We start from the raw sequence: 24139 nt of genomic DNA on the forward strand, positions 1-24139 counted from the left end.
ACCCACTGTGTTCTGCAAGCTAGCTCACAGAGGTGTTTGAAGAGCTGAGGACTCAGGAGAGCACGCTTCTATCTCAGGATTACTGGACCATATCAACAGAGCCTATAGCAGAGAGTCCAAAAAAAAAAAAAAAAAAAAAATCTATGTTCAAAAACCTCCCGAGAATGGAGATTGACATCCAATTATTCTGGTGAGTCCTTTGACTAAGACCTTACTTCTCAAAACTAAAGCCAGGCGTGCGGCTGCCCTCACAAAGCCACCCATGAACTGAGAAGACGCCTGCTAGCGAGGAGAAAACACTATCAATCGTTCATTTCTTGTCCGTACCTGTTTTACACAGGAGTAGACAAGAAACAGCTGAGTACATGGACTCCACTCTCTACCCTCCACCAGTGGAAGCTGTAGGATGTCAAAGAAGCTGTTAATAAACCTCTCAGAACAGCAGGTTTCTCACAAGTAAAGTGGAAAAAGGTGAGTACCCACCCACTTGATAAAACTATCATAATAAGAATTAATTTTGGTAAAGTAAGCCAAGTGCTTCGCACAACGCCCTCCACATAGTAAGCAACATGTATTAGTGTGAAAACACTGCAACGGACACACACTAGTAAAGAATACACGTTACTATTCCACCATACTGTGTTTCCTCTTACTTGACACTCTCATCACCACTAATTCACTTCTCACTTAAAAAGTTTTTACTGGGTGCCTACTACTTACCAGGCACAACTAGCTAGAAATGAGGCACAGATCAGACAGTAAGACCAAGGCCCTGTGGGAGAAAAGTCATCCAGTGGATCGGCAGTGGGCCCTACAGACAGAACGGTTGGAGAAGACCACAGGAAGAGGGGAGAGCAGAGCACTCGCCCTAAATGATGGGAGGTCCAAGCCATGCTGGAAACAGCAGGGGAGCACATTCACCAGAGTCCCAGCAGGTACAAAGACTCCAAGGAGCAATACACACTTGGCTTGTTCAAGAACCAGGAAGAGAGCCATGTGGCTAGGGTGGAGCAGGTGGAAAGTTCTCCAAGATAAAAGTCTGTCCCATTCACCAGGCAAGAAAGCTGGCGGCAGAGAAGATCCTGACCCAGTACTTTTGAAAAGGGAACACTGAAATGTCAGAGTGCAAGCCGCCGGAGTGCAGGAAGGGGAGTGAGAGCAAAAGGAGATGGGGCTGAGAGATGATCAAGACTCTCGAGTTGGCTCCACGGATGATGAGGAACTACTGGAAGCCTCTGCAGAAATGATTTACATATTTCCCTGGATGTGTATACTTTTAAAGACTTTTCAGCAAGTCCTATGAGCTCTACCTTAAAAAATCCTTGTATAACTGCTTTTCACTCCTTCTATTACTGCTTCCGCAAGCTACCAGCTTTTAGGATTTTTGTCTGGTTAGGCAAAAACTGGTTTATTGGTTTCCTGTAGGTCTATTGAATGAAAGTGTGATTTCGATGCCAAACGCAGGTCTACAGAGAAAAGAACGAGGAAAAAAGGTCACTGGAGCAGCCCCCAAATTTAAATGCTAAGCAGAAGACAGTGAATGGTCAGTAAAGTAGGAGGGTTGGGCACACAAGAGGTGAAGCACAGAACACTGTTAGGTAAGAAATGACTGACAGCATCAGCTCCTACAGGAAGGTGGACTGGAGGGCGAAGGGGAGGAGCCCATGGGAGGAATAGAACAAGGCAGCAAGCCAGACCCTCAGCAAACTGGGAGTTTTACTTGGAACCATGAACTATTTAGGAATGTGTTTTCAAACTGATTAACACATTGCCATGTGCAGGCCTCTGTATTTCCATGTTAAAAAGGATAGTGAAAATCATAATTTAAAAATTGTTTACTATTGTTTGTTTTCTTTTTAATTATTAGGAGAGCTAAGTTTTAATCTTTTATTACTATTTTTGCTTTATGTATTTTGAGAAATGTCTTTAGAAACTTACAAGTTTAATAGTTCCATCTATTTCTACTCTTCATAAATTCTTGTGAAATGAGCCTTTTATTACTATGTGGTTGTTCTCCATATCCCTAAGAATGTTTTTCTGTCTTGAAACTTTTAAAACAGGATATTAATAAAGCAATACCAATCCCCTCATCCCCCTGGTGAGTAGGTAGGAAAATTCTTCTATTCATCCATCCATCCTTCTCCTATCTATCCATCCACCCATCTCTCCATCCATCCATCCATCCATCCATCCATCCATCCATCCATCCTTCTCTGTATCTATCCATCCACCCAACTTTCTATCCATCCATCTACCCAACACCCATCCATCCATCTCTCCAAACACCCATCCATCTATCTTTCTATCCATCCATCCTTCTATCCATCTATCTATCCATCCATCCCCTTCTCTAACTACCCATCCACCCACTACCCATCCATCTTTCTATCCATCTACCCATCCACCCACCATCCACCCACCCATCCATCCATCTTTCCATCCATCCATCCATCCATCCATCCATCCATCCATCCTTCTATCCATGCATCCACCCACCCACCCATCCATCCATCCACCTGCCCACCATCCATCTATCTAAATAAAATTAAACAGAATAGAATGCCTCTGGATGAAAACCTTAGAATTCAGTGTTCTAGTGAGGCTGGGTATGGTTTTGTGAAGTACATATGTAGACCTATATGTACATAGTTCTGAGACACGCACATGTGTATGTGTACCGCATCTTAAGGTAAAATATTTCTTCCTGTAAGTCACATAAAAATGTCTTCAACATCACTGTTTTAGATACCTGTCATAAAGAGCAGATAGCTGGACTCTATTTTTTAATCACACACTAACAATCTCTGACCAGTTACTGTTAGTCTGCTTGAGCTTATTTCCAAAGTCTAGTCTGTGACTCCTCTTTGTCCTGCTTTCCAGTCCCTTCCTTCTCTCCTTGCTGTGGGTCCCTAACACCTACTCACCCACATATTATTTAGCTTCTAAAATCTACTTCTAATGTTTCATGGCTGTCTTAATATACAATCTTTTTATTTTTTATTTTTTTAATACATAATTTTAAAACGTGGTTGAGAGCTACAATTCTGACAGCCTCTCTTCTGACATGCATCCACTATTTGGGTTCTACTTTTTTAATATAAAAAAATCAGTTCTTATCATTATTTGTTTTTAGAGCCAATGCTTACTTTGAACCACCCAAATTTTTCCCTAGTACTCCTTCCTGTATCTGAAAACCTCCTTCGGAAATCACTTTTCTTTCTCCTGAAATATGTTTGTAGGGTGGCAAACTCTCTGAGGAAAGTACCTCTGTCACCCTGCTCTTGAATGGCAACTGAATCTGACGAACAAATACAGGTCGCCAGTTACTTTTTCTCACCACTTGGAGAGAAATGTGGAGAACTGTGAATTTTTCCCTGGTTGCTTTTAGCATCATCTCTTTTTCTTTTGTACACTATTTGACTAAAATCCACCAAAGTGTAGATTTATTTCATTAACCCTGTTTGGGATCTTACGTTAGTCCTATACCTGAGGACTTCTGGTATTTGCCACTTCTAGAAAATTCTCAGCTATTGCCATTATCTCTTTGGGGTATTTCTTTTTCCTCTTTCTTTCTATTCTCTTTGAGAGCCCTGCCCAGAAATGGGTTGACCTTCTCATTCTTCATGCTACATAACGTGCTTTCATACCTACCACATGTTTATCTCTGTGGGCTATCTTTTGGGAAAATTTTCTCAGATCCACACTTCTGTTTACTAATTTTTCAGCTATATCTAATTTGCTGTTTTATCCATCCAGTGGTTTCTAGAACTTGTGTTTGGTCTTTTTTCAAATCTACTTGGTTCTTTTTAGAATAGTCTCCTGTTTCTTACTGACACTTTAAGTTCCGCCTCCTTTGGCATGCATGGACAGGCAGTATAAAGCCTAACCCTCCCAGAAGCACCTACAGGGCCCACCTGTGCCTCCAGCCTCTTGTCCACACACCTTCACTGGTGCAGACAGTGCACTGTCAGACCACTTCTTGGAGCTAAAACTGCAGCAGTCCTCCTGAGATGGGCACGTTCATTGAAAAAGCCTGCACCGTGAAGTCAGCTACATTCAAGTCAAGCTGTGTCCCGAGCTCTGTCCGTAATTGGAACTTAAATCAAGTTTGTTGCTTGTTTCCTCCGTCTTCACCTTATAAGACTGGAGAGAGCTATGTGACATACATATTTTACAGGCTGCAAATGTACAAAGAGTGCACAGCTGGCCTGGCGCCTGGCTCCAGCCACGACTCGGTGACGATACAGCAGTGGCGGCATCTTCACACCTCTGTCAGCGTCAGGTTCAGCACTGCGTGTGGCAAAGTTCTACCTCGCCCAGTCTATGCTTGCCTTTCTTTTGAGGGTTCAGGCTCCATGAAAAAGAGTAGTGCCCACTCACCTTTACTTGATATCAAGCAAAATAAATTGGCTTAAAAGAACAGAAACAGAGCTTGTATATGCAGAGGTCTACACTCCGCATCTTACTGAGCACTAGGGCTACCGTCATAATGCACTGTGCCTCTGACTTGTCCATATAAATTAAGAAGGAAATAGAATTGTATGGAATAAAAAAACCTACAGGTATTTTTAACTAACTTCTAGGTATTCCTGGCTTTTAAACACTTATTTGATTGACTGGCAAAAGAGCTGGAGGTCAAATCTCTGCTAGCCATTGATGTAACCCAACCAAACTATATTATCACGGAATATCCTGTTAGCTTGTCAGTTCCAGCTGTTTGATAAAGCTGAAAATACAAGCATATTTCTCTGGTAAACTGTAACTAGGACAAGATCGCATTTGACTAGAGATTTATTAACCTTCACATGTTTGTTTTTCTTTTCGAATGTGTCTTCTAATCGATTTGGGTGCTGAACTGAAAGTGACCAACACTGAGTACCGTCCCCAATCCACAACCACCTTTGTCTCTGTGACTGTGTCTACAAAAACGAGGGTGCCTGCGCACGGGGCTCACCTCCTCTCACACTCTAGTGTTTTACACATATGGTTTCCGGCTAACGTGTTGCTCTGCTTAACAGTGGAAAAAATTATTATTTTTTGGAGAGAACCAGAGAAAGGACAATTGTAGAGAATCCTTTTAATTCACTTTCAGTCACAGCAGTCTCACTAAGGTCAGGACGAGTCACTACCTCATTTAATTGTAGCACGTGAATGTCAAGTACACACCCAGTCCTCTCAGGCGAGCCGGAGCGTACCGGGCTCGCGAGCCATGCTGCCCGTTCATGAGATAATTAGATGTGGTCTCCTCAGGGCTCAGGAAGTCCTGCTGCACAAAAGAATGCTAACAGGACAGAAAGGAAAAGAATGAGGAATTGAGCTCTTCGAGCGGAGGCTGAAACAAAGGAGTCCTGACAAGAGAAGTGTGACTAGCCAAAGGCCATCACCACAGAACCCCTGAGAAGCTCAGGCAGTCCAGAGTCGGTGGTGCCACAAAGACAGACGGAACAGAAGTCTAGAAGAGATCACTGGTTAATCATTACCAGCCAATTTTATTTACACAGGAGTCGTAATTACAATCAGTAAGAAAATTAAGCAAAGATGTTCATCCTCTTGTGTGTGATTTAATATGCAAACAAATCAAGTGTGAGTCACGCCAAAGTAGGTATGTAATCTTACTTCCACTCCTCTGGTGGGTGTGCAAGTTCATACTTCTCCCTCACATTGGAGACACCCATATCCAAATGGAGCCAGTGAACCTCCTCTGACCGCAGGTGACTGAGGCGAAATCCATAGCAGGCCATGTGCTTTACTTTGTGACTGTCCACTATCTTCTGAATGATCCCCTAAAACATACCCCCCACAAAAATGACTGTTATAAACAAACAGAAAAAAAACAACTGTATGCTAAAAATTAATGCAATGTGCATTTCTTTTAGTTAGTTAGCAGAAATCTTTGGTAAAAAGAGTATCAAGTTAAATAAATTACTTCATTTTTCTCAGGAATCTTTTTTCTCAAATAGTATTTTTATGAACAAGGAAGAGTTCTGAATAAAACACAAGTGGCTCTTCCCTTTTCATTAGTGATAACCGAGGCACGGAAACGTAACATGCATTTCTGCAGCTCTACCTCTGCGGCACCCCCAAAACCTGACCAAGCATTCCGGCCGCCCCCTGGAGGTCACGTGCTGAGAACTAGACCTAAGGAGGGGGTCCCACTTTCTGAACCCAGGACAGCATACTGGTTTAGACCAGGCTACAACTTCATGTCATTTCTTAAGAAACACAGTTAGAAACATACAATGAAGGCCACGCTTCTGATAGTATCCATGATGTAGGAGAAGTTACTGGAAGCTAGGCCTACCCAATCTACTATGAGCTCTCTGTCGCTTACAATGCAGCAATCTAAAATAGTCCCCAAACCTAATGCTCCTGACACACGTGCCCATGAGTTCAGAGTTGAAGGCGGCAGGGAAGGCTGCCTCGCAAAGATGAAGCTTATCCTGGGACGAGGGCAAGGAAGCCGTAACCCCGAGTCTTGACCTGTGCTCTCACGGTTGTGGAGGTCTCGTGCGTACAGGGATGTAAATGGGCAGCACATATGGAAGACTCACAGGGGAATACAGCAGAGACCATCCGCTCCCTTACGTGAAGGTGTGCTCATGATAACCACTGCACTCTTCTCAACACTTCAGGCCATTCATAATTTTTAATGAGGCTGCTATTAACATGCAAATGACTGCTAAAGAAAATCACTGTTTTTTTAAATTAGCAATTAACTGAAAGCATCATATTACTTGTAATATAAGGCACATCTTAAAAAGTTCCTACGTATACTAAATATGTCTATATTAGGGCATGATGCTGTTGATAATAAGAATGTTCCTATCCCTACTCATGAGAAAAGATAAGTAACGTGTCCTATATATGCAAAACCTGTCAAGGACCCAGTGTGTCCACACTAAAGGCATCATCACCTGCCCGTGGTCAGCCTCCCCTTCAGACTACTGGATCCCAGGAGAAGGTTGTGTATCAAGCACGGGAGAGTGACATCATCGGGGAGAAAGCACGGACAAAGGACAGGCTGGAGGAGTCAAAGGCAGATGAGCTCTCTGTGGGACAGGAAGGATGTGTGCAGCCTACAGATGTCTGGGTAAAACTGAAGTAAGCATAAATGTCCTTCCTGGCTTTTGATTCAAGGCCCAGAATTTCTGTCAGGCCACCACGAAAGACGCTGCAGGTTGTGTCTACCCAAGGGCACCCAGCCACGGGGCAGCGGGAGCCGAAACCCAGCCCGCCCCCTAGTCTTCACCTCTTGTGCTCTGGGGCAGGGGATCTGCCTAGGGGGAAGAGACAGCCATTTCGAGTAATTCTTTCAGCGGCAACTTCTGCAGCTTCTCCTTGCCAACAACACAAATCCCTGAGCTGCACAGGACAGGCACTGGCACCGCTTTCGAATTCCCACGAAAGCGCTTTGTCTTCCTGTCCCAGCTCTGCCAATTCACTACCGAGAGCACACCGACACCGGTGGCCCTCACTAAAGCTCGGGTTTTAGCACATCTCTTTACTCCACAGCAGCTCCCTGCTAGCACAGACTCCAGAGCTGCCTCTCTGCTGTTAGGGCCGAAGTCTATGTTCACATCTGTCCCCAACCCTCTGTCTCAGCAGGTCTATCCTTCGGGGACAAACAGTTTCTTACTGTTGATGTACCATCCACAGTCTGAGGGAAATCCCACCCTTTCTGGATGCCCTCCCTGATGACCCCTAGCAAAGGTTATCTTCATGACCTCTCAAGGAATGGGCACACAGATGCCTACCTGCAGAGAGGCAAGTGTACGGACGCTTAGTCCAGAGCTGTGGAGCCCAGGGGAAAGGCAGGCTCCCAATCTGGAGTTTTATGGGATAGATACAGTTTTAGTCCATTCACTTGATCACGCCACCTGAAGACACCCAGTGTGACCTCAGGTTGGGTTCTGTTGAACAAAGAGTTCCCATCCTGCAGGACCTCCTCATTAAACAAGGTAGCAACTTTCACTTTCCACTAAAAAATTAAAAGCAATAAACACACAGACATTTCCCTTTATTTCACGTTTTGCTTTTTCTTTATGCTTCCATACTGTGTTCTGTCCTGTTTCTCTAGAACTCCTGAATATCTCACTGCTGACTCAGTTTGAATGGTGGCCAAGATTATGAATACACAAGGACTTCTATATTTGAAGCTCAGTACATACACTCAGTAACTTAAATAATTTTGAGAACCAAATAGTTGGTTCTGCATAACTGAAAAATAACTTTGAGGACTAGGTATTTAGTAAGGAATGCATACTCAAAAAAAAAAAAAAAAAAAAAACCCAAACCCAACAGTACTACCATATGGAAAAGTATGCATGTATTATTTCTGGAAGACGTACATTCAGAAAAAGATCTCTAGGGAGATAACAGGACAAGGCTTTATAATTTGCCACTAATGGCAGCTGAATTACATTTAAATTTCTCATCCTGGTTTGATGTCCCAGGACAATCCTACCCTACAGTATATAAACCTACACTTTGCTACTCTGAACTATCCCTTTACTCATCTGTATCATATCCCAGAATTTGGAAATATATAATTTTCCTGATTAATTTTCACATGAGATATTCGCAGGAAAAGAATTCTTCTTGAGGATGAAAAGACACTAGCCAGTGCGTACACGAGGCTTCCATCTCATCAGGAACAGAGCACGTAGCCTCAGAGCCATTCTACTACGGGGGGACAGTTATTGTCTTGTCAGCTTCCTTGCTCCGGGGGAGAAAGGGAAGTGGAGGTGCACGCAATTCTGCTATGAACGAGCTTCTAGCTGGCATCGTACACATGCAGCAGCACTGCTTAGAAACAGACGCACTGGGTCAAAAGCTACTTTAAAATGTGACGTTTTGGAAGTATGGCCACCAGGGAAACTATACCAATTATACTTGGCACACAATGTTAGAGACTGTCCTTCACCTCATGCCAATGCTGGGTAAAATTAATCTTAAAGTGTTTATCGATGTGACGGACCATAGAAGGGGGGGCATTTCATTATTATAATTTACATTTCCCTCATTATATACTAGTGAGATGACACTGTACTTTCATTTCTAAAAGTTCTTTTTATGATTCTGCTTGGTTCCACTTGGTCACTTATCTTTCAGACTATGCTCTAGAAAGAAATAATGACCTTTCCACTGGTAGAAAGAAATCCTGCAAACCATTCCTTCATGTTCATCCACTCTTGAATGTTCACTCACTCTTTTGGTCATTTGCATCTAGCCTACATCTGGTGGTAAGACAGCACCCTTAGCCTCCAAAGCCTTAATCTAGAAGGAGAGAGGTGAGCATGAACAGTCTGTGGGGAAGGTGGCAACAAGATAACAAGAGATACTTGCTGTGTCTAGCTGTCTTCTCACAGTGATTTGCAAGATGTCTTTATTCTGAGAGAGATCTAAAACCACACACTGTGTTGTGAACAGTGCTCGTGTCTCTACTTCCCCCCAGGAGTTACAAGTGCACTCATCACTACTGATCTGTTTGTTACAACATCCAGCCGTTATTTTTCTGCGTCTCTCTTTCAGATGCTCCTCACAGTAAGGAAACCGACAGCTGTTACTGTCCTCGGCTCCTCCTGTGCAGGTCTTTCTGTACCACAAAGAAGGCGTGGAGATCCACACCCTGCTCTCCAACATGAGCGCAGCCCTTCTGTCGGCTCAGCACTCACGCAGAAGTCGGCCCCAACTCGGCCAAGACAAAGCACGCCTGTGTCTATCTGCTCCCTACTGCTGCTGTAACCAATAACCACACACGGAGGGGCTTAAAAGAACACAAACGTATACTTCTCCGTTCTGGAAGATCCCAAATCTGAAATGGGTCTCACTGGGCTAAAATCCAGGTGTTGGAAGGGATGTGCTGCTTTCTGGAAGCTCTCGGCCGGCCTTCTCCAGCTGCTAGAGGCCCCTCTGTGCGTCTGCACTGCAGCCAACCCTTCATCCGCAGTCCCCTCCCTCGGACCACAGCCAGTAAAGGTCTGCGGCTCCTCATCTCCCCCATCTCAAGGTCATCTTCATCTCGGTAACATCTTCAAAGTCCCTTCTGCCATGGAAGGTCACATATACACAGGTTCTAGATTAGGATGTGGACCTCTTTAAGGGCCATTCTTCTCTCTACCACAATCGCCATCTCTAAGCATCTAGTGATAAGAGAATTCTTTCTCATGCTCTTACTGTCTCATATTCTTCTTAACACTGCTTTTGAGTCTGTTTTTTTCCTTAAGGATTTTCTTTCTAGTTTCTTCCTGGATGATACTCTCCCTCCATTAAAGGAATAATTTAACTAAAATCTCTGTAGTCCTTTCCTGCACCAAAGTTATCTGAAAAACCATAATCAGTGTTCGAGCTTTTAAATGCACATTCACCCGATCCTCTATCAGACAGAAAAAGTTTACGTTTGAGACACACATAAGGCATCTGTGACACCACCTAGCAGTGAACACTGGAGACCACGGGACTACCACACACTGAGTTCCCCAGGCAGCCCTCTGGGCTGAACTCAGGGAAAACTGCCTGCTGGCTGCCTTCCCCTACGGCCACTAGCCATTCTTAGCACAGCACTGTTCACAGAGCTCCTAACTCCCACAAACTCAGAGAATCCCACACTGTTCACGTGTCTGCCCACTCTGGTCAGCAAGCCGATTTTAAATTGATCAGAATGCTTCTCTCTACTGTTATTCTTCCTACTACCAGCTTGGTTACAATAGTTAGTCCTAATCCAACCAACTCCATTCACCTTTTAGCAAACTACAGGACTGAATTTCTTGTGTTCACTTCCTCTTGCAGGTTCAGGTAATTACATCACCTTCCTCTAGAGGCTCACGACGAGCACTGAAACCTCGCAGTGTACTACGTAGTCAGGAAAGGGCACTGGGCCTGTTAATAAACTTGAAGATAACTTTGAAGGTGACAAGAATATTGTCCAACAACTCAACTGCAACTTAATCTTTAGCAGCATTATATGGTACTTGCCCAGATTTGGTGTCTGGGTATAAAATGGATTATTCTAGACCCTGTGATTTAAGGAAAATAGTAACAAGGTAGGAATGAAGGTCTGACAGAAGTTATCAGTAAGGACAGGTATGGTTTTCAATAGGTATAATCTCTGATTATCAATTCAATTTCTTTTACGGTCATCAGTCTACTACTTTCTACTTCTGCAACCAATGTTCCTAATTTACATTTCTATCAGAAGTACTCCATTTCATCTAGGATTCGTGTAGTTACTAAAATGGGGCTCTGTCAAGCACCAGTCTGTGTGCCTGCTAGGCCCTGCTGAAGATGCCGGGGACAATACCAGGAGGCAGAAAGGCCCCTGCTGTCACAGAGCTTACGGTCTAGGGGAAGAAAGCAGAGAATAAAAGAGCAAACAAATCAAGAAACAAGACAATCTCAGCAAGGACAAATCATCATCAAAATGGGGTGATGGGCAATAGAAAAGGTGGCAGAGAGGGAGCTCTCTGGGGCTGAGAGGCCGAGGGAACGAGGGCAGTCACTGGAAATAAGAACAGGCCACAAAGAGCCAGATCCTGTAGGTCCTCGTAGGCTGCTGAAGGAATCTGGCTTTCCTCTGAGAGAAATGGGGAGTTGCTGGAGGTTTTGAGCAAATGACTGATTACAAGACTGGCATGTTAGAGAAACGGCGCAGGAAGCTGAAAGTCAAAGGGAGCGAGCTGGAGGAGAGAAGGTCATGGGGCGCGACAGGGAGAGGAGAGTCAGGGGCTTCTGAAGGACCTGAACGTTCACCCTACATGAGACAGGAAGCCACAGGAAGGTTCTGAGTTGAGGAGTGACACGCTCTGGCTTTCATTTTCATAGGGTCACCTGGCTGCTGGGCTGTGAACAGACTCAGGGGTTCCAGGGGGACAGCGGGATGTCAGGAGACCATGTGGCTCGAAGAAGGTGTCGCAGTAGGGGTCAGATGAAGTGGGTGGATTCTAGGTGCATCTGGGGACCGTGTGGCAGGACCGGCTAACGTACTGGGTGTAGGGCGTAAGCAAAGGAGGAGCAACAGATGATTCTAAGTGTCTGAAAGAAGGGAAGCCCTCAGACTGACACACAGTCCTTTCAGAGTCAGAAGCGTAGAGACGGAGGAGAGGGGCAGATGCAGCTGGGCGGCACACAGGTCCCAAGTTCAGAGGGAGACCAGTCAGAATGAGGGCAGGTGTGGAAAAGGCAGAGCTGGATTAAATGGTGGTCACAGCTTGAAGAGACCAAGAAGATGGAGGAGAGGTGCACGGGGGCTGCACGGAGACCACAGCACGGTGGTGACCTGTGGCCGCCTGCATCCCTACAGCACTTCTTTCTGGGTTCACGGATCTGTTCTATTATGTCTCCTGTTTTCTTAAAGACAGCCTGTGGGATTAACGTTCTACACCCTTATTTCTCTAAAGACACCTTCATTCCCAGTCTTCATGATTGGTAGTCTGTCTGGAAGACTTCTGCGGTACAACTCACTTTCCTGAGCCCTGAGAAGATGCTGTTCCAGTGTTGTCCTGCATCCAGCATTGCTGATGAAAAGTTTGATGTAAATGTCATTCTGTTTCCCAAGTAGGGGATTCCTCTGGTAGAATCTGGAATTTTCTATACACCCTTATTATTCTGAAGTACCACTACAATGTTTCTAGATGACCATTCTTATTCAATATAGTCCGGCATGAGTTAACCCCAATCTGAGCTCTGGAGCTGCCTGGGCCTTGCTACTGACCCGGGGCCAACGCTATGGCCGAGGTAGGTGATGTCTGCCCCCATGGGCTGCTGCTTATTTAGGGGCAGGATGCGCCAGTCTGCCAGCACTTGGCAGGAATCATGACCGGCGTTATGACTCGCACCTGATTTTGGTCGCATCTGGGCAGCCACACCAGCCAGGTTGAGGCAGATGACGTAGACAGAACGTGCTTACGTGCCCATCTCACAGAAACCCCCCCCCCCCGAAGAAGGTGCTGGGCCTCCTCCTACACAGGTGGCCACGTGGGCCAGGGATGGCCTCCGAGTGTCCGAGGCCATGAGGCCTGCACCTGAGACACTGCTTTGTACGCTTTGCCTATAAATGGTGGAGTCCTAGGAATCCTTTCAACAACCATTTAAATTAATTAAAATAAAGTAGCACATATCTGTAAAAGGAGTAAAATTACTAACTGCAGCATGAGAAATAAAACCTCTATAATGAATTACAACAAGAATCCAGATATTTTCTCAACGCCTCCAAAGGTGCTGGTTCTTGAGTCAAGCAAATTACTTTCTACTGAGCACAACTGTCTAGCAGAAATGAAAATGCAAGCTGTACATGTTCCTTTAAAATTTCTAAAAATAAATAAATAGAAATGGGTGAATTCCATTTTAATAACATATTCCATTTAACCTACTATATGTCAAGAACATGATCTTTTCAACAGGCAATCAAAACAGGTTATTAATAAGATATTTTACCTTCTTTTTTCACACTAAGTCTTCAAAACCTTGTATTTTTACACTTACAAGACATCGGCTAAGACTGGCTACGCCCGGGTGTCCACCTGCTGCACACAGTGCCCAGAGCAGGCAGTGCAGCAGGGTGGGGTCTGAATCGAATTATTCAGCTCCTTTGGGTTGTTTTCTAATATTCGGTTACTTTGGATAACAGTAAGCTATCTCTTTTCAGAAACTGGGTGGCCTGGCTTCCTCTTTGCTACCATTATTAAATGGTCTGTTGCTTTCTACCAAGTGCCTATGCTTCCAATCTGAACTCAGCCCCGCACCCATTTCTGCCGGAGGTCACTGGGCCTCAAACGCAGCCACGTTCCTTCCACTGTACCCCTAATGATATATGCCGGTTCCTTTATCTGTAGTGTTCCTTGTGTGGTGCTTCTTGGGGAGAAAGACTGCATGGACATGTGCTTCAGTACTATTCTGTTCAGTTGTGCAAATCCATTACTTTAGAATTAAACTACTGCATTTTCAAATGTTATAGCATTAAATGAACATGAGTGATGAATAACGCCCACCTTCCATCACAGGAAAAGCTGTGGTGAACCAATGCCAACTCAGAGTTCTTTGCCTCAAGGTGAAATCATCAACTGATGGGACCTATTTAATTTCAAACATTTATCAATTACTATGAAGTAAAACCACCTGGTTCTCAGTCACATGGATTTGCTCATATTGATCTTCATAAAGGTCCGACGAATATGTTCTCATAACTTAGGAATGTGAATCTGGTTTAAGTTCTTCTTCACAATATAAACGTTTTCATCTGGTAAGTTTGTAACATTGGCTAAAGGCTTGACATGTGCCCAGGGATCATTGGTTTTCTCCTTGATATGGATCCTCTTGTGTATAGTAAATTTGATACCAAAACACCTTTGTCGTGGAGCCTTTCCACGGTGCATTTTCAGTTATAATCAATCTTGAATGTTTGCTAAATGTCTTGTCAAATTCACATCTCTGAAAGGGCTCCCCTCCTGTACAAATACTCGGAAGTTTATTAAGGCTGATGCAGTGCTTTAAGAGACTTCCTCATTCACTGTAACTGAAATTCACAAAGACTAGAACATATACTAAGAGCCTTCCCATAAGCTCTACATTTGCAAGGTTTCTCTCCAATATGAATCTTCCAATTAACATTAAGGTAGAACACTGGCTGCTGGCCTTTCTACCAAGTGACTCTGTTTATAAAATTAAATATAAAATAAAACTATGGGAAAGCTAGAAAAAGCTATCGAGCTTCATAAAAAGTTGAAGCTTTTTAAAACAAGAGACTACTATATTTCAATTATACCACAAGTAGATGTTAGTACATATTTAAACCCTGAATGAATTATTCACCTTTGAATAATTAATCCACCTGAACAGTGAGTACTGCAATATTATAGAGGTAATGGAAATTACATAGAACTTCAATGTAATACTGTGCCCTTCAATCTAAATTCTGTCAATCCCTTTAATTTGCTTAAAAGTACTTAAGGCATATAAGTTTAAGAGCAGCAGATTAAATAGCTTCATTAGTATAAAAAGAAAGGGGGGAAAAAAGATGTATCTGTTCATCCTGGCATTGGACACTGTCCTCCTTAGAGAAGAACACGGAGTAGGCAGAGGGAAGGAAGGAGCAGTTTCTCTGTAACACCTGGCCAAAGTAAACACCTGCTGAAAACTGGCGTCCTGAACTCAGTTGTCTGAAACCACACCGCTACCCTCTCACCCCCCACTCTCAGCAATCTTGGCCCACGAAGCGCCTCTCACCTCTCTTGGCCACGATGCTCACTGACCGCCCACAGGCTACCACCCACACTCAACATTACTCACACAGGCAACCTCGCCACCAGGATTGCCTTGGGAAGCACACTCTGCACTGCAACTAAGGCCATGGGTGTCTCCTCCCCACCACAGTAGACAGTAAGCTGTATGAGCAGGGACCCTTTATATCCCCAGAACCTTGACAAATGTCTGGTGTGTGGAACCAATCAGTTTTTGAAGAACCTATCCTATCTGGAGTCATGCAGATACCTTCAAAATTCACTTTATAGAAAATAATTTATTTCCTAAGTATTAGAGGTTGTTTTAATTGCTTTGTTCTCTTATGTCCTAAAATGTTAAAAAAAAAAAAAAAGAGAGAAAAACATCAATAGCATTATATGAATAACATGATTCAGTTATTATTTTCCTAAGATATGTTACAATTAAAATTCTGTCAGTCACATATTAAGTGAATAAATAATATAAAGAAAAAGTTAACATCACTGTAATATGGGAATAAAAATTTTTATCTTTTTTGGTGTGTGCCATTAACCTAGGCCCATGTAACTTTAATGTCCATGAAGGGTCTCTCCCAGGAAAATGCACTTACCCTGACATCGGTAGCATCTCCATGCCTGATCATACTGGCCCAAGCAGCTGGCTCACTGCTGTTTTCAAAATAATGAAAGACCTTCAACACTCGCTCCATTGCCCCAGGGGAACATTCCACTCCGGTACCCAGGTGAGTTGTGGTACTCGAATTTGGTGTGTGATTCAAGTTTGGGTCAAGGTAAGCAGCTGCCATTATTTTGCTAGATGCTATGTATCTGTCATACTCTAGAAGGGGGGAAAAAAAGCTGTCAGTGTACCATATTTGAAATCTATTAAAATGTGGTTAAAATCTATTAAAACATGATATACTGATCCTTATATTAACAACACTGCTCTATGTTCTTCCCCTATGGTCATGTCATATGCAGAAGGTGAGCATCGGGAGAGCAGAGACCTGACTGACCAAGATAATCGCTGTACTCTCCTGCACCCAGAGCACTACCGAATTCACAATAGCATAACAAATATTTGTTAAATTTTCTTAACAAATTAAAAGACCAGGAGTCCTATTTTAGCTCTGTCAAACATTCACCATGTTATCTATGAACAATGTCACCTCACCGTCCACCCTTTTAAAATCACAGCCTTTAAATCTGTGGGAAAACCTCCCAGGAAAGCCAAATATGTTAATTTTGCTGACTACTTCTGAAAACCTATACATGAGATGCAAGTTCTTTCTTCATACAATAAAAATGCAATGAGTGGTCATGACACATACGAGGCACTGGTGACAAAAACCCCAGAGTTAAAACCAAGTCCTCCCACTTATCCAGTCCCTCAGCAGGAGAGTCAGACAAGTCACAACTGAAAATAAAACGAAACCAGAAAGCACAAACCAACCACTGTCTGGTCTGTCGGTGTGATAGGAAGACTTCCATTTGAATGTGGGGCAATAGCTTGGCCAACATGAACACTCCCACTGAGAAAAGTCAGGTTAAAAACCAGACCAACGGGGCGCCTGGGTGGCACAGCGGCTAAGCGTCTGCCTTCGGCTCAGGGCGTGATCCCGGCGTTGTGGGATCGAGCCTGACATCAGGCTCTTCTGCTATGAGCCTGCTTCTTCCTCTCCCACTCCCCCTGCTTGTGTTCCCTCTCTCGCTGGCTGTCTCTGTCTCTGTCGAATAAATATATAATATCTTTAAAAAAAAGAGAAAAAAAAAAAACCAGACCAACGTTTGGAGTCCAAGATATTGTGAGGCAACCAGGACAGCAGGGGACATAGGTGGAGACATGAAGAGACACTGAACAACAGCTGCCTCTTCCCAAAGGGCATTTGCCAATTCTGGGCCTTCAAGAGCCTGAAGATCCAAGAAAAAGCCACCAATGAGAGAGAAACCAGCTGAGCTTTTGGCAGTGAGAGACCAAGTTATGAGCATGGGGACCCTAGGACTCTGGTGAGCAGGACAGGCTGGAGAACTGAGCCACACACTCCGCTAGTTGTCCCTTTAAGATAGTTACCAATCCTGAAACCAAGCCCAACGGGAGCCATTAGAAGCTCAGTGAAGCTGAAGACAGGCAGAAGAGACTAGGAGTCCACCTGGGCCCAGCAGACAAAACGGGAACAGCATGACAGACAAACTCAACCTAACCAACAGAAAGCACTACACCCAAGCGCAATTCACCTCCGCAAGAGAAGTACCCACTAACTACGCACAGGAGGCAGTCACTAAAACTGACCACGTGGCGGGTGAAAGAGCAAGATTCAATAAATATCAAAGGACTAAAATTATTAAAAGTATATTCTGTCTCTAGCATTAAAGCTGGACAACAACAAAATAATTAAAAAATCACCAACTGTCTGGAAAAAAATCACCGTTTGGAAATTAAGCAACATATTTCAAGTAACCCATTAGCCAAAAAGAAACTCAAAGTATTCTCAATTCAACAATACAATTAAAAAGAAAGATCAATACTACATGCAGACAGAGCTGTCATTAGAATAAAATCTACGCTTTTATTATTTTTTTTAAAGACTTCATTTTTAAGTCATCTCTACACCCAGCCTGGGGCTTGAACTTACAACCCTGAGATCAAGTGTTGCACGTTCCACCTACTGAGTCAGCCTGGCGTCCCTAAGATCAATACTCTTAAATGCATGTATTAGAAATGAAGATTGGAAATTAATCATCTAAATATCCATATTTCACAGTACAATTTGGAAGTTGAACAAAATCAAGGTTTGGTTTTTTTTTTTTTTTTTTAACAAGAATAATGCAACTGATAAACCTCTAGCAAGACTAATCAAGGAAAAAAAAGATAAGGCGAAAACTAATGACAGCAAGAATGAAGCAGAACAGATAACAGAATGTTAATAATAGGAAGTAATGATAGAATATCAGATATTATTAAGAATATCATGAACTATGTCAATGAACATAAAAGTTGAGATGCATACACAATTCTTTTTTAAAAGATTTTATTTATTTATTTAACAGAGAAAGAGCACAAAAGCTGGCAGAGGGGCAGAGGGAGAGGGAGAAGGAGGAGGAGGCACCCCAGTGAGCAGGAAGCCTAGCTTGGGGCTTGATCTCAGGACCCTGGGATCATGACCAAAGCCGAAGGCGGACACCTAACCGACGGAGCCACCCAGGTACCCTGAGATGGGGCATACACAATTCTTTACAAAGTACAACTTAAGCCCAAGCCATTAGAAACTGCTGCTGTACGAAACCAAAACCATAAATATAAAGCCCATTTAAATAGACCTATTCCGTTAAAAATGGTCAATCTGCAATTAAAATTCTTCCCACAAAGGAATATCTGAATTCTTCCAATAATTTAAGGAAGGATAATATTAATCTTACAGAAATTCTTCCACTGAACAAAAAGGGAACATTTCCCAACTTATCTTATGAAACCAGCAAAACACTGACACAAAACCAGTCAAGGACAATATGAGAAAGGGTACGAATCAATCTTTCTTACAAACACAGGTGCAATAATCTTTAAAAAAAAAAAAAAGATCAGCAAATGTCATCACGCAATATTTCATAATGTATCATGACCAAGAGGGACCCGTCAGAGGAAGGCAAGGGTGGATAAACACTCAGACAGAGGTCTCTGTTTGCAGCAGTCTTCGTCACACTGTCAGAGCACGGGAGCCACCAAGACACCCTACAGCAGGTGAAAGGAAAAAAAACACTGTGGTCTATCCAGGCAATGGAATATTTAGTGCTAAAAAGCAATGAGCTACCAAACCATGAAAAGACTTGGAGGAAACTTCAATGCGTATTACTAAGTGAGAGAAGCCGATCACATTATATGATTCCAAATATATGACATTCTAGGAATGGCAAACCCACAGAGACAGTAAAAATTTCAGTGGATGCAGAGTTTGGGGGGGGGCAAGGATGAAAAAGTGGAGCAAAAAGGACTTTTCAGGCAGCAAAAAGATTATGTAGGACAGTATAATGAGGATACATGTCATTATATATCTGTGCAAACCCGCAGAACGTACACCACAAGAGTGACCCTACAGTAAACCGTGGACTTCGGCGATAACTGATGGGTCCATGTAGGTTCACCAGTTATAACAGATGTACCACTCTGCTGGGGGATGCTGATAATGGGGAAGTGTAGCAAAAAGCCTCGCTTGGGACTTCTCATTCCATAGTTGAGACCTGCTCAGGCATCAGAGCTCTGACACTCAGCACACTGCCCCAGGCAGCACTGCGGGGAGGGTGGGGGAGGGGGGTGCAGGGCAGGGCTTCCTAAAACGGAATGCTAATCTCGCTGCTGACTATCGGAGCCTCCGCTCTCCCTTGAACACAGAAGATAGACACCTTTTCTGCTCTTGAAAGAAGTAGGGCAGTCCCAAGTCAGGGTGTGAGGAAACAAGGTGCTGACAAAACCTGGAGTTCAAGCTGGGCCTCACCCCACAGTCTGATATAAATACTCCATAAAATAGCACAGATGCAAGAGAGGAAGCAAAAAACTCCCAGAGTTCCCTAGCTGATATTCACTATAACACCCCAAGATCCCACCAAGACAGCAAACTGATTCTCCTTGAAATATGCCAGCCCTTTAATAAAACTTGAGATGTCTGCCAGAACATGAGAGAAGGAGCAAAGAATGCAAACTGTTACAGCTCAATTTTAAAAACATCAGACATAAACAAGTTTGGAGAGTTTTTAAGAAGTTGGTGATGACCCTAGTTACAGGAAATCCTTAAACAAACTAGACTGCTGTAAAAACCTTCCTCTCCCAAATGTTGTTCTTTCACACAAGATTCGGGTTTCTCTTCTCATCAAGAGTCTAATCTGAATACACTAAATTTCCTATATTGATTTTACTTAACAAAGAGCTAACGTTACTTAAATATTTAATGTTATATCAATACGTGACCGCCTGTATTTTCCAAAAGTCGCTGTGAAAGTGCCTCCTGCTCCAGTGTGACTCTGCCTCTCTCTTCCACAGGTGGAGGCCACGTTCCTTCCCCTCACATCTGGGGGGGCTCCTGACGCACCTAAGAAACATCCCGCGCCAGGTATTAAGAGGCAAACTAGGTTCCCTTGGTTCTCTTGGGCTGCTCGCTCATGAAACCCAACCACATGCTACCCAGAAGCGCAAGAAGCCCGAGAACTGAGCTCCAAGAACCAAAGCCTGAGCTGAGCTGCCCGCTGACAGGCAGCATCGAGTTCCGAGGCCCGTGGCAGAGCCAGCCTCCGAGTGGGCCCTCTGGCTGCCCGCTGTGCCTCCTGAGCTCCCGCCACATGGAAACAGCTGTCCCTGCGGAGCCCTGTCCAGACAACAGATTGGAACAAAATAATTCTTGTCATTTTAAGCCACTAAGTGTTGGGATGACTTGTTATCAGCAAAGATAACTAATATCGCATGGATCCCAACTAAAGGAAGCACGGGTGGTTCTCGCTTTGCACAGGAGTGTGGGGCCTACGATGACTTGACAAAAGTGGTTTGAACAGCACTTGCCTTCTTCTTCCCCTCGCTCTATGACTAAAGACACGGAGTAAGTATCTTTCCAATGCCTTGGCAAACTGTCATGCTCCTTTCTAAGTTTTGGGTCAGCCTCCATCATTATAGCCTCGTACATTCAGTGTCATAAGCCACCTCCGAAAGCGCCTCTGCTGCGAACTTTCTTGCCACGTCTCCTCCTCCAGAACATCCTCTTTTTTGTCACAACTCTCTTCCTCACTTGTCAATAAGTTCACCTTTATTTGCAAAGCTCCTCTGACCACACAACTAGAAAGTCTGGCTCCACAGCAAAGTCAACATTCCTACAGTCAGCTATCTGCTTCTGTGACCGTCTCAGTCAGAACGCTGCACGGTGACCCGCACGGCGCAGGAAGCTTCTGCCGCACCGCACACCACACACTTACACTCTCCGTTACTTCCCGCCGCACTGCTGGGATTTCTGCGTCCGCATCACCTCCAGCTGTAGCACGCAGAGCCTGCCCAAACTCCACACACCGGCTTTAAGAGCTGAAATAACTGCTGGGTCCACTGGCCAGAGTAACGCAACTAAGTCCGCTGGTTCCTGGGGCGGCTTCATGCAAGCCGAGGGCTCGGCTGCTCCCGCTCCACGGTCACCAGCTTCACAGGACCTCGGCCCGGTCAATTTCACTTCCAGTGTTACCATTTCCTGCTTCAACGCTGCAACTCATCTTTGTTGTCCAATTCCCTCCTGTGATGATCCATTTTTGTAAAATGTCACAGGGGTTTATCCCTGGCAAACAAGAAGGCACCACGACTACACATTTGCTGTCTGTGTATAAACTGAGTAACAGACGCAGGGTGGCCAGTCAGCAGCAGACTGGGAAAGAGCTACCGTGACCGGCTGCTGGTCACACTTCACATCTGTTGCTTCTGTAGTGATCTGCAGACCGAGTCTGTACTTGATGCAATTGCCCACAGGTGATACATGTGTTAACTAAAACGGAACCATTCTGTTGAGGACGGGCATTATTTAAGCCACAGAAATTGATATTCGTACATACTGGAACCATGCAAAGCATGGACTGCCGGCATAACAATTCAACGAATATCTTCATTACACAGACTGTTTTTTGGATTTCGGATAATATGGCAAACTATGTAAATCATTTACTTTACTTGAGATATCACTATAAAAATTTTAATGCTATATATCTCATGAAAATATTCAACATTAGTCTTTAATATCAACTATAAATTAATTTCTAAGACTGCTAACACCGAGACCTTGAAAGTAATTGGTGAATAATTTCTGGAGACTTAAAAAAATTCCTAAGGAAATGAGGAATGGCAAAATATAAAGAATACAACTGTGCTGAGTTACATACAGTCTTACTTAATTCAGCCAATTTAAACATGTTATTTGTAAAACCCACATTAACAAAGTGTTGTTAAGATGAACATGTTTTAAATCTAAAGTTAATGTGACAAGTGTAGTTAAGTCATAGCAGTTAAGTCATCATAACCTACTTGTGTTTGTTTATGTATTTATGTTTTAAAGATTTTATTTATTTACGAATGTACGTTATGGGAGATTACTGACTCAATGAAATGATCCAATGTCAGAATCATCAGCATCCCCGAGGGGGTGGAGAAAAACAGAGGTCTAGAAGAGATATTTGAACAAACTGTAGCTGAAAACTCCCCTAATCTAGCAAGGGAAACAAACATTCGTGTCCAAGAGGCAGAGAGGACCCCTCTCAAGCTCAACCACGACAAACCTACGCCACGTCACGTCATAGTGCATTTCGCAAATATTAGATCCAAGGATACAGTATTGAAAGCGGCCAGGGCAAAGAAATTTCTCACGTACCAAGGCAAAGGCATCAGAATTACGTCAGACCTGTCTACACAGACCTGGAATGAGAAAAAGGGTTGGGGGGGCATTTTTAAAGCTCTTTCAGAGAAAAACATGCAGCCAAGAATCCTTTATCCAGCAAGGCTGTCATTCAGAATTGATGGAGAAATAAAGACATTTCAGAATCGCCAGTCATTAACCAATTTCATAACCACGAAACCAGCCCTACAGGAGATATTAAGGGGGGTTCTATAAAGGTAAAAAGGCCCCAAGAGTGATACAGAACAGAAAGTCACAGCCAATACAAACAAAGACTTTACTGGCAACATGGCATCATTAAAATCATATCTCTCAGTTCTTAGAGCCAATCAAATGGTTTAAACACTCCCATAAAACACCACAGGGTTGCAGATTGGATAAAAAGAAATGACCCATCCATTTGCTGTCTACAAGAGACTCATTTGAAACCCAAAGATGCATTCAGACTGAGAGTAAGGGGATGGAGTACCATCTTTCACGCAAATGGACCTCAAAAGAAAGCTGGGGTAGCAATTCTCATATCAGATAGACTGGATTTTAAACGAGAGACTATAGTTAGAGATGCAGAAGGGCACTATATTATTCTTAAAGGAAGTATTCAACAAGTGGATATGACAATTATAAATATATATGCCCCCAACAGGGGAGCAGCAAGATACACAAGCCAACTCTTAACCAGAATAAAGAGACATACAGATAAAAATACATTAATAGTAGGGGACCTCAACACTCCACTATCAGAAATAGAACACCCCGGCAAAAACTAAGCAAAGAATCAAAGGCTTTGAATGCCATACTCGACGAGTTGGACCTCATAGATATACATAGAACACTACACCCCAGAACCAAAGAATACTCATTCTATTCTAATGCCCATGGAACATTCTCAAGAATACACCATGTTCTGGGACACAAAACAGGTCTCAACCGATACCAAAAGATTGAAATTATCCCCTGCATATTCTCAGACCACAACGCTCTGATTGGAACTCAACCAGAGGAAAAATTTGGAAGAAACTCAAACACTTGGAGACTAAGAACCGTCCTGCACAGGAATGACTCGATAAACCAGGAAATCAAAAATCAACTTAAACAATTTATGGAGACGAACGAGAATGAAAACACAATGGTCCAAAACCTATGGGATACTGCAAAGGCAGTCCTAAGGGGAAAATACATAGCCATCCAAGCCTCACTCAAAAGAATAGAAAAATCTAAAATGCAGCTTTTATATTCTCACCTCAAGAAGCTGGAACAGCAACAGAGGGACAGGCCTAATCCACTCACGAGGAAGCAGTTGACCAAAATTAGAGCAGAAATCAATCAATCAGAAACCAGAAGTACAGGAGAGCAGATCAACAGGACTAGAAGCTGGTTCTTTGAGAGAATCAATAAAATTGACAGACCACTGGCAAGACTTATCCAAAAGAAAAGAGAAAGAACCCAAATTATTAAAATTATGAATGAAAAAAGGAGAGGTCACGACCAACACCATTGAAATTGGAAGGATTATTAGAAATTTTTATC

The 24139-nt window shown here is 43.4% G+C and overlaps 1 protein-coding gene across 2 annotated transcripts in view; it reads right to left on the minus strand.

Annotated features, from left to right (window-relative positions):
• The window catches only part of LOC125281391 (focal adhesion kinase 1-like), a 353460-nt gene that overhangs the window by 22389 nt on the left and 306932 nt on the right, over positions 1-24139 (minus strand). The window contains exons 7-8 of one of the 2 annotated variants that reach the window (XM_057312787.1): positions 15824-16050; positions 3398-5783 (exon numbers count right to left, since the gene is read on the minus strand). In XM_057312787.1, the coding sequence (XP_057168770.1) occupies positions 5613-5783; positions 15824-16018 (366 nt within the window). In that variant the 5' untranslated portion in view covers positions 16019-16050 and the 3' untranslated portion in view covers positions 3398-5612. Of the gene's footprint in view, positions 1-3397; positions 5784-15823; positions 16051-24139 lie in introns of those variants that run through there. The other variant, XM_057312786.1, reaches the window with a different exon arrangement.

The sequence above is a fragment of the Ursus arctos genome, unplaced genomic scaffold (genome assembly GCF_023065955.2).
Source record: "Ursus arctos isolate Adak ecotype North America unplaced genomic scaffold, UrsArc2.0 scaffold_16, whole genome shotgun sequence".
Taxonomy (NCBI): domain Eukaryota; kingdom Metazoa; phylum Chordata; class Mammalia; order Carnivora; family Ursidae; genus Ursus; species Ursus arctos.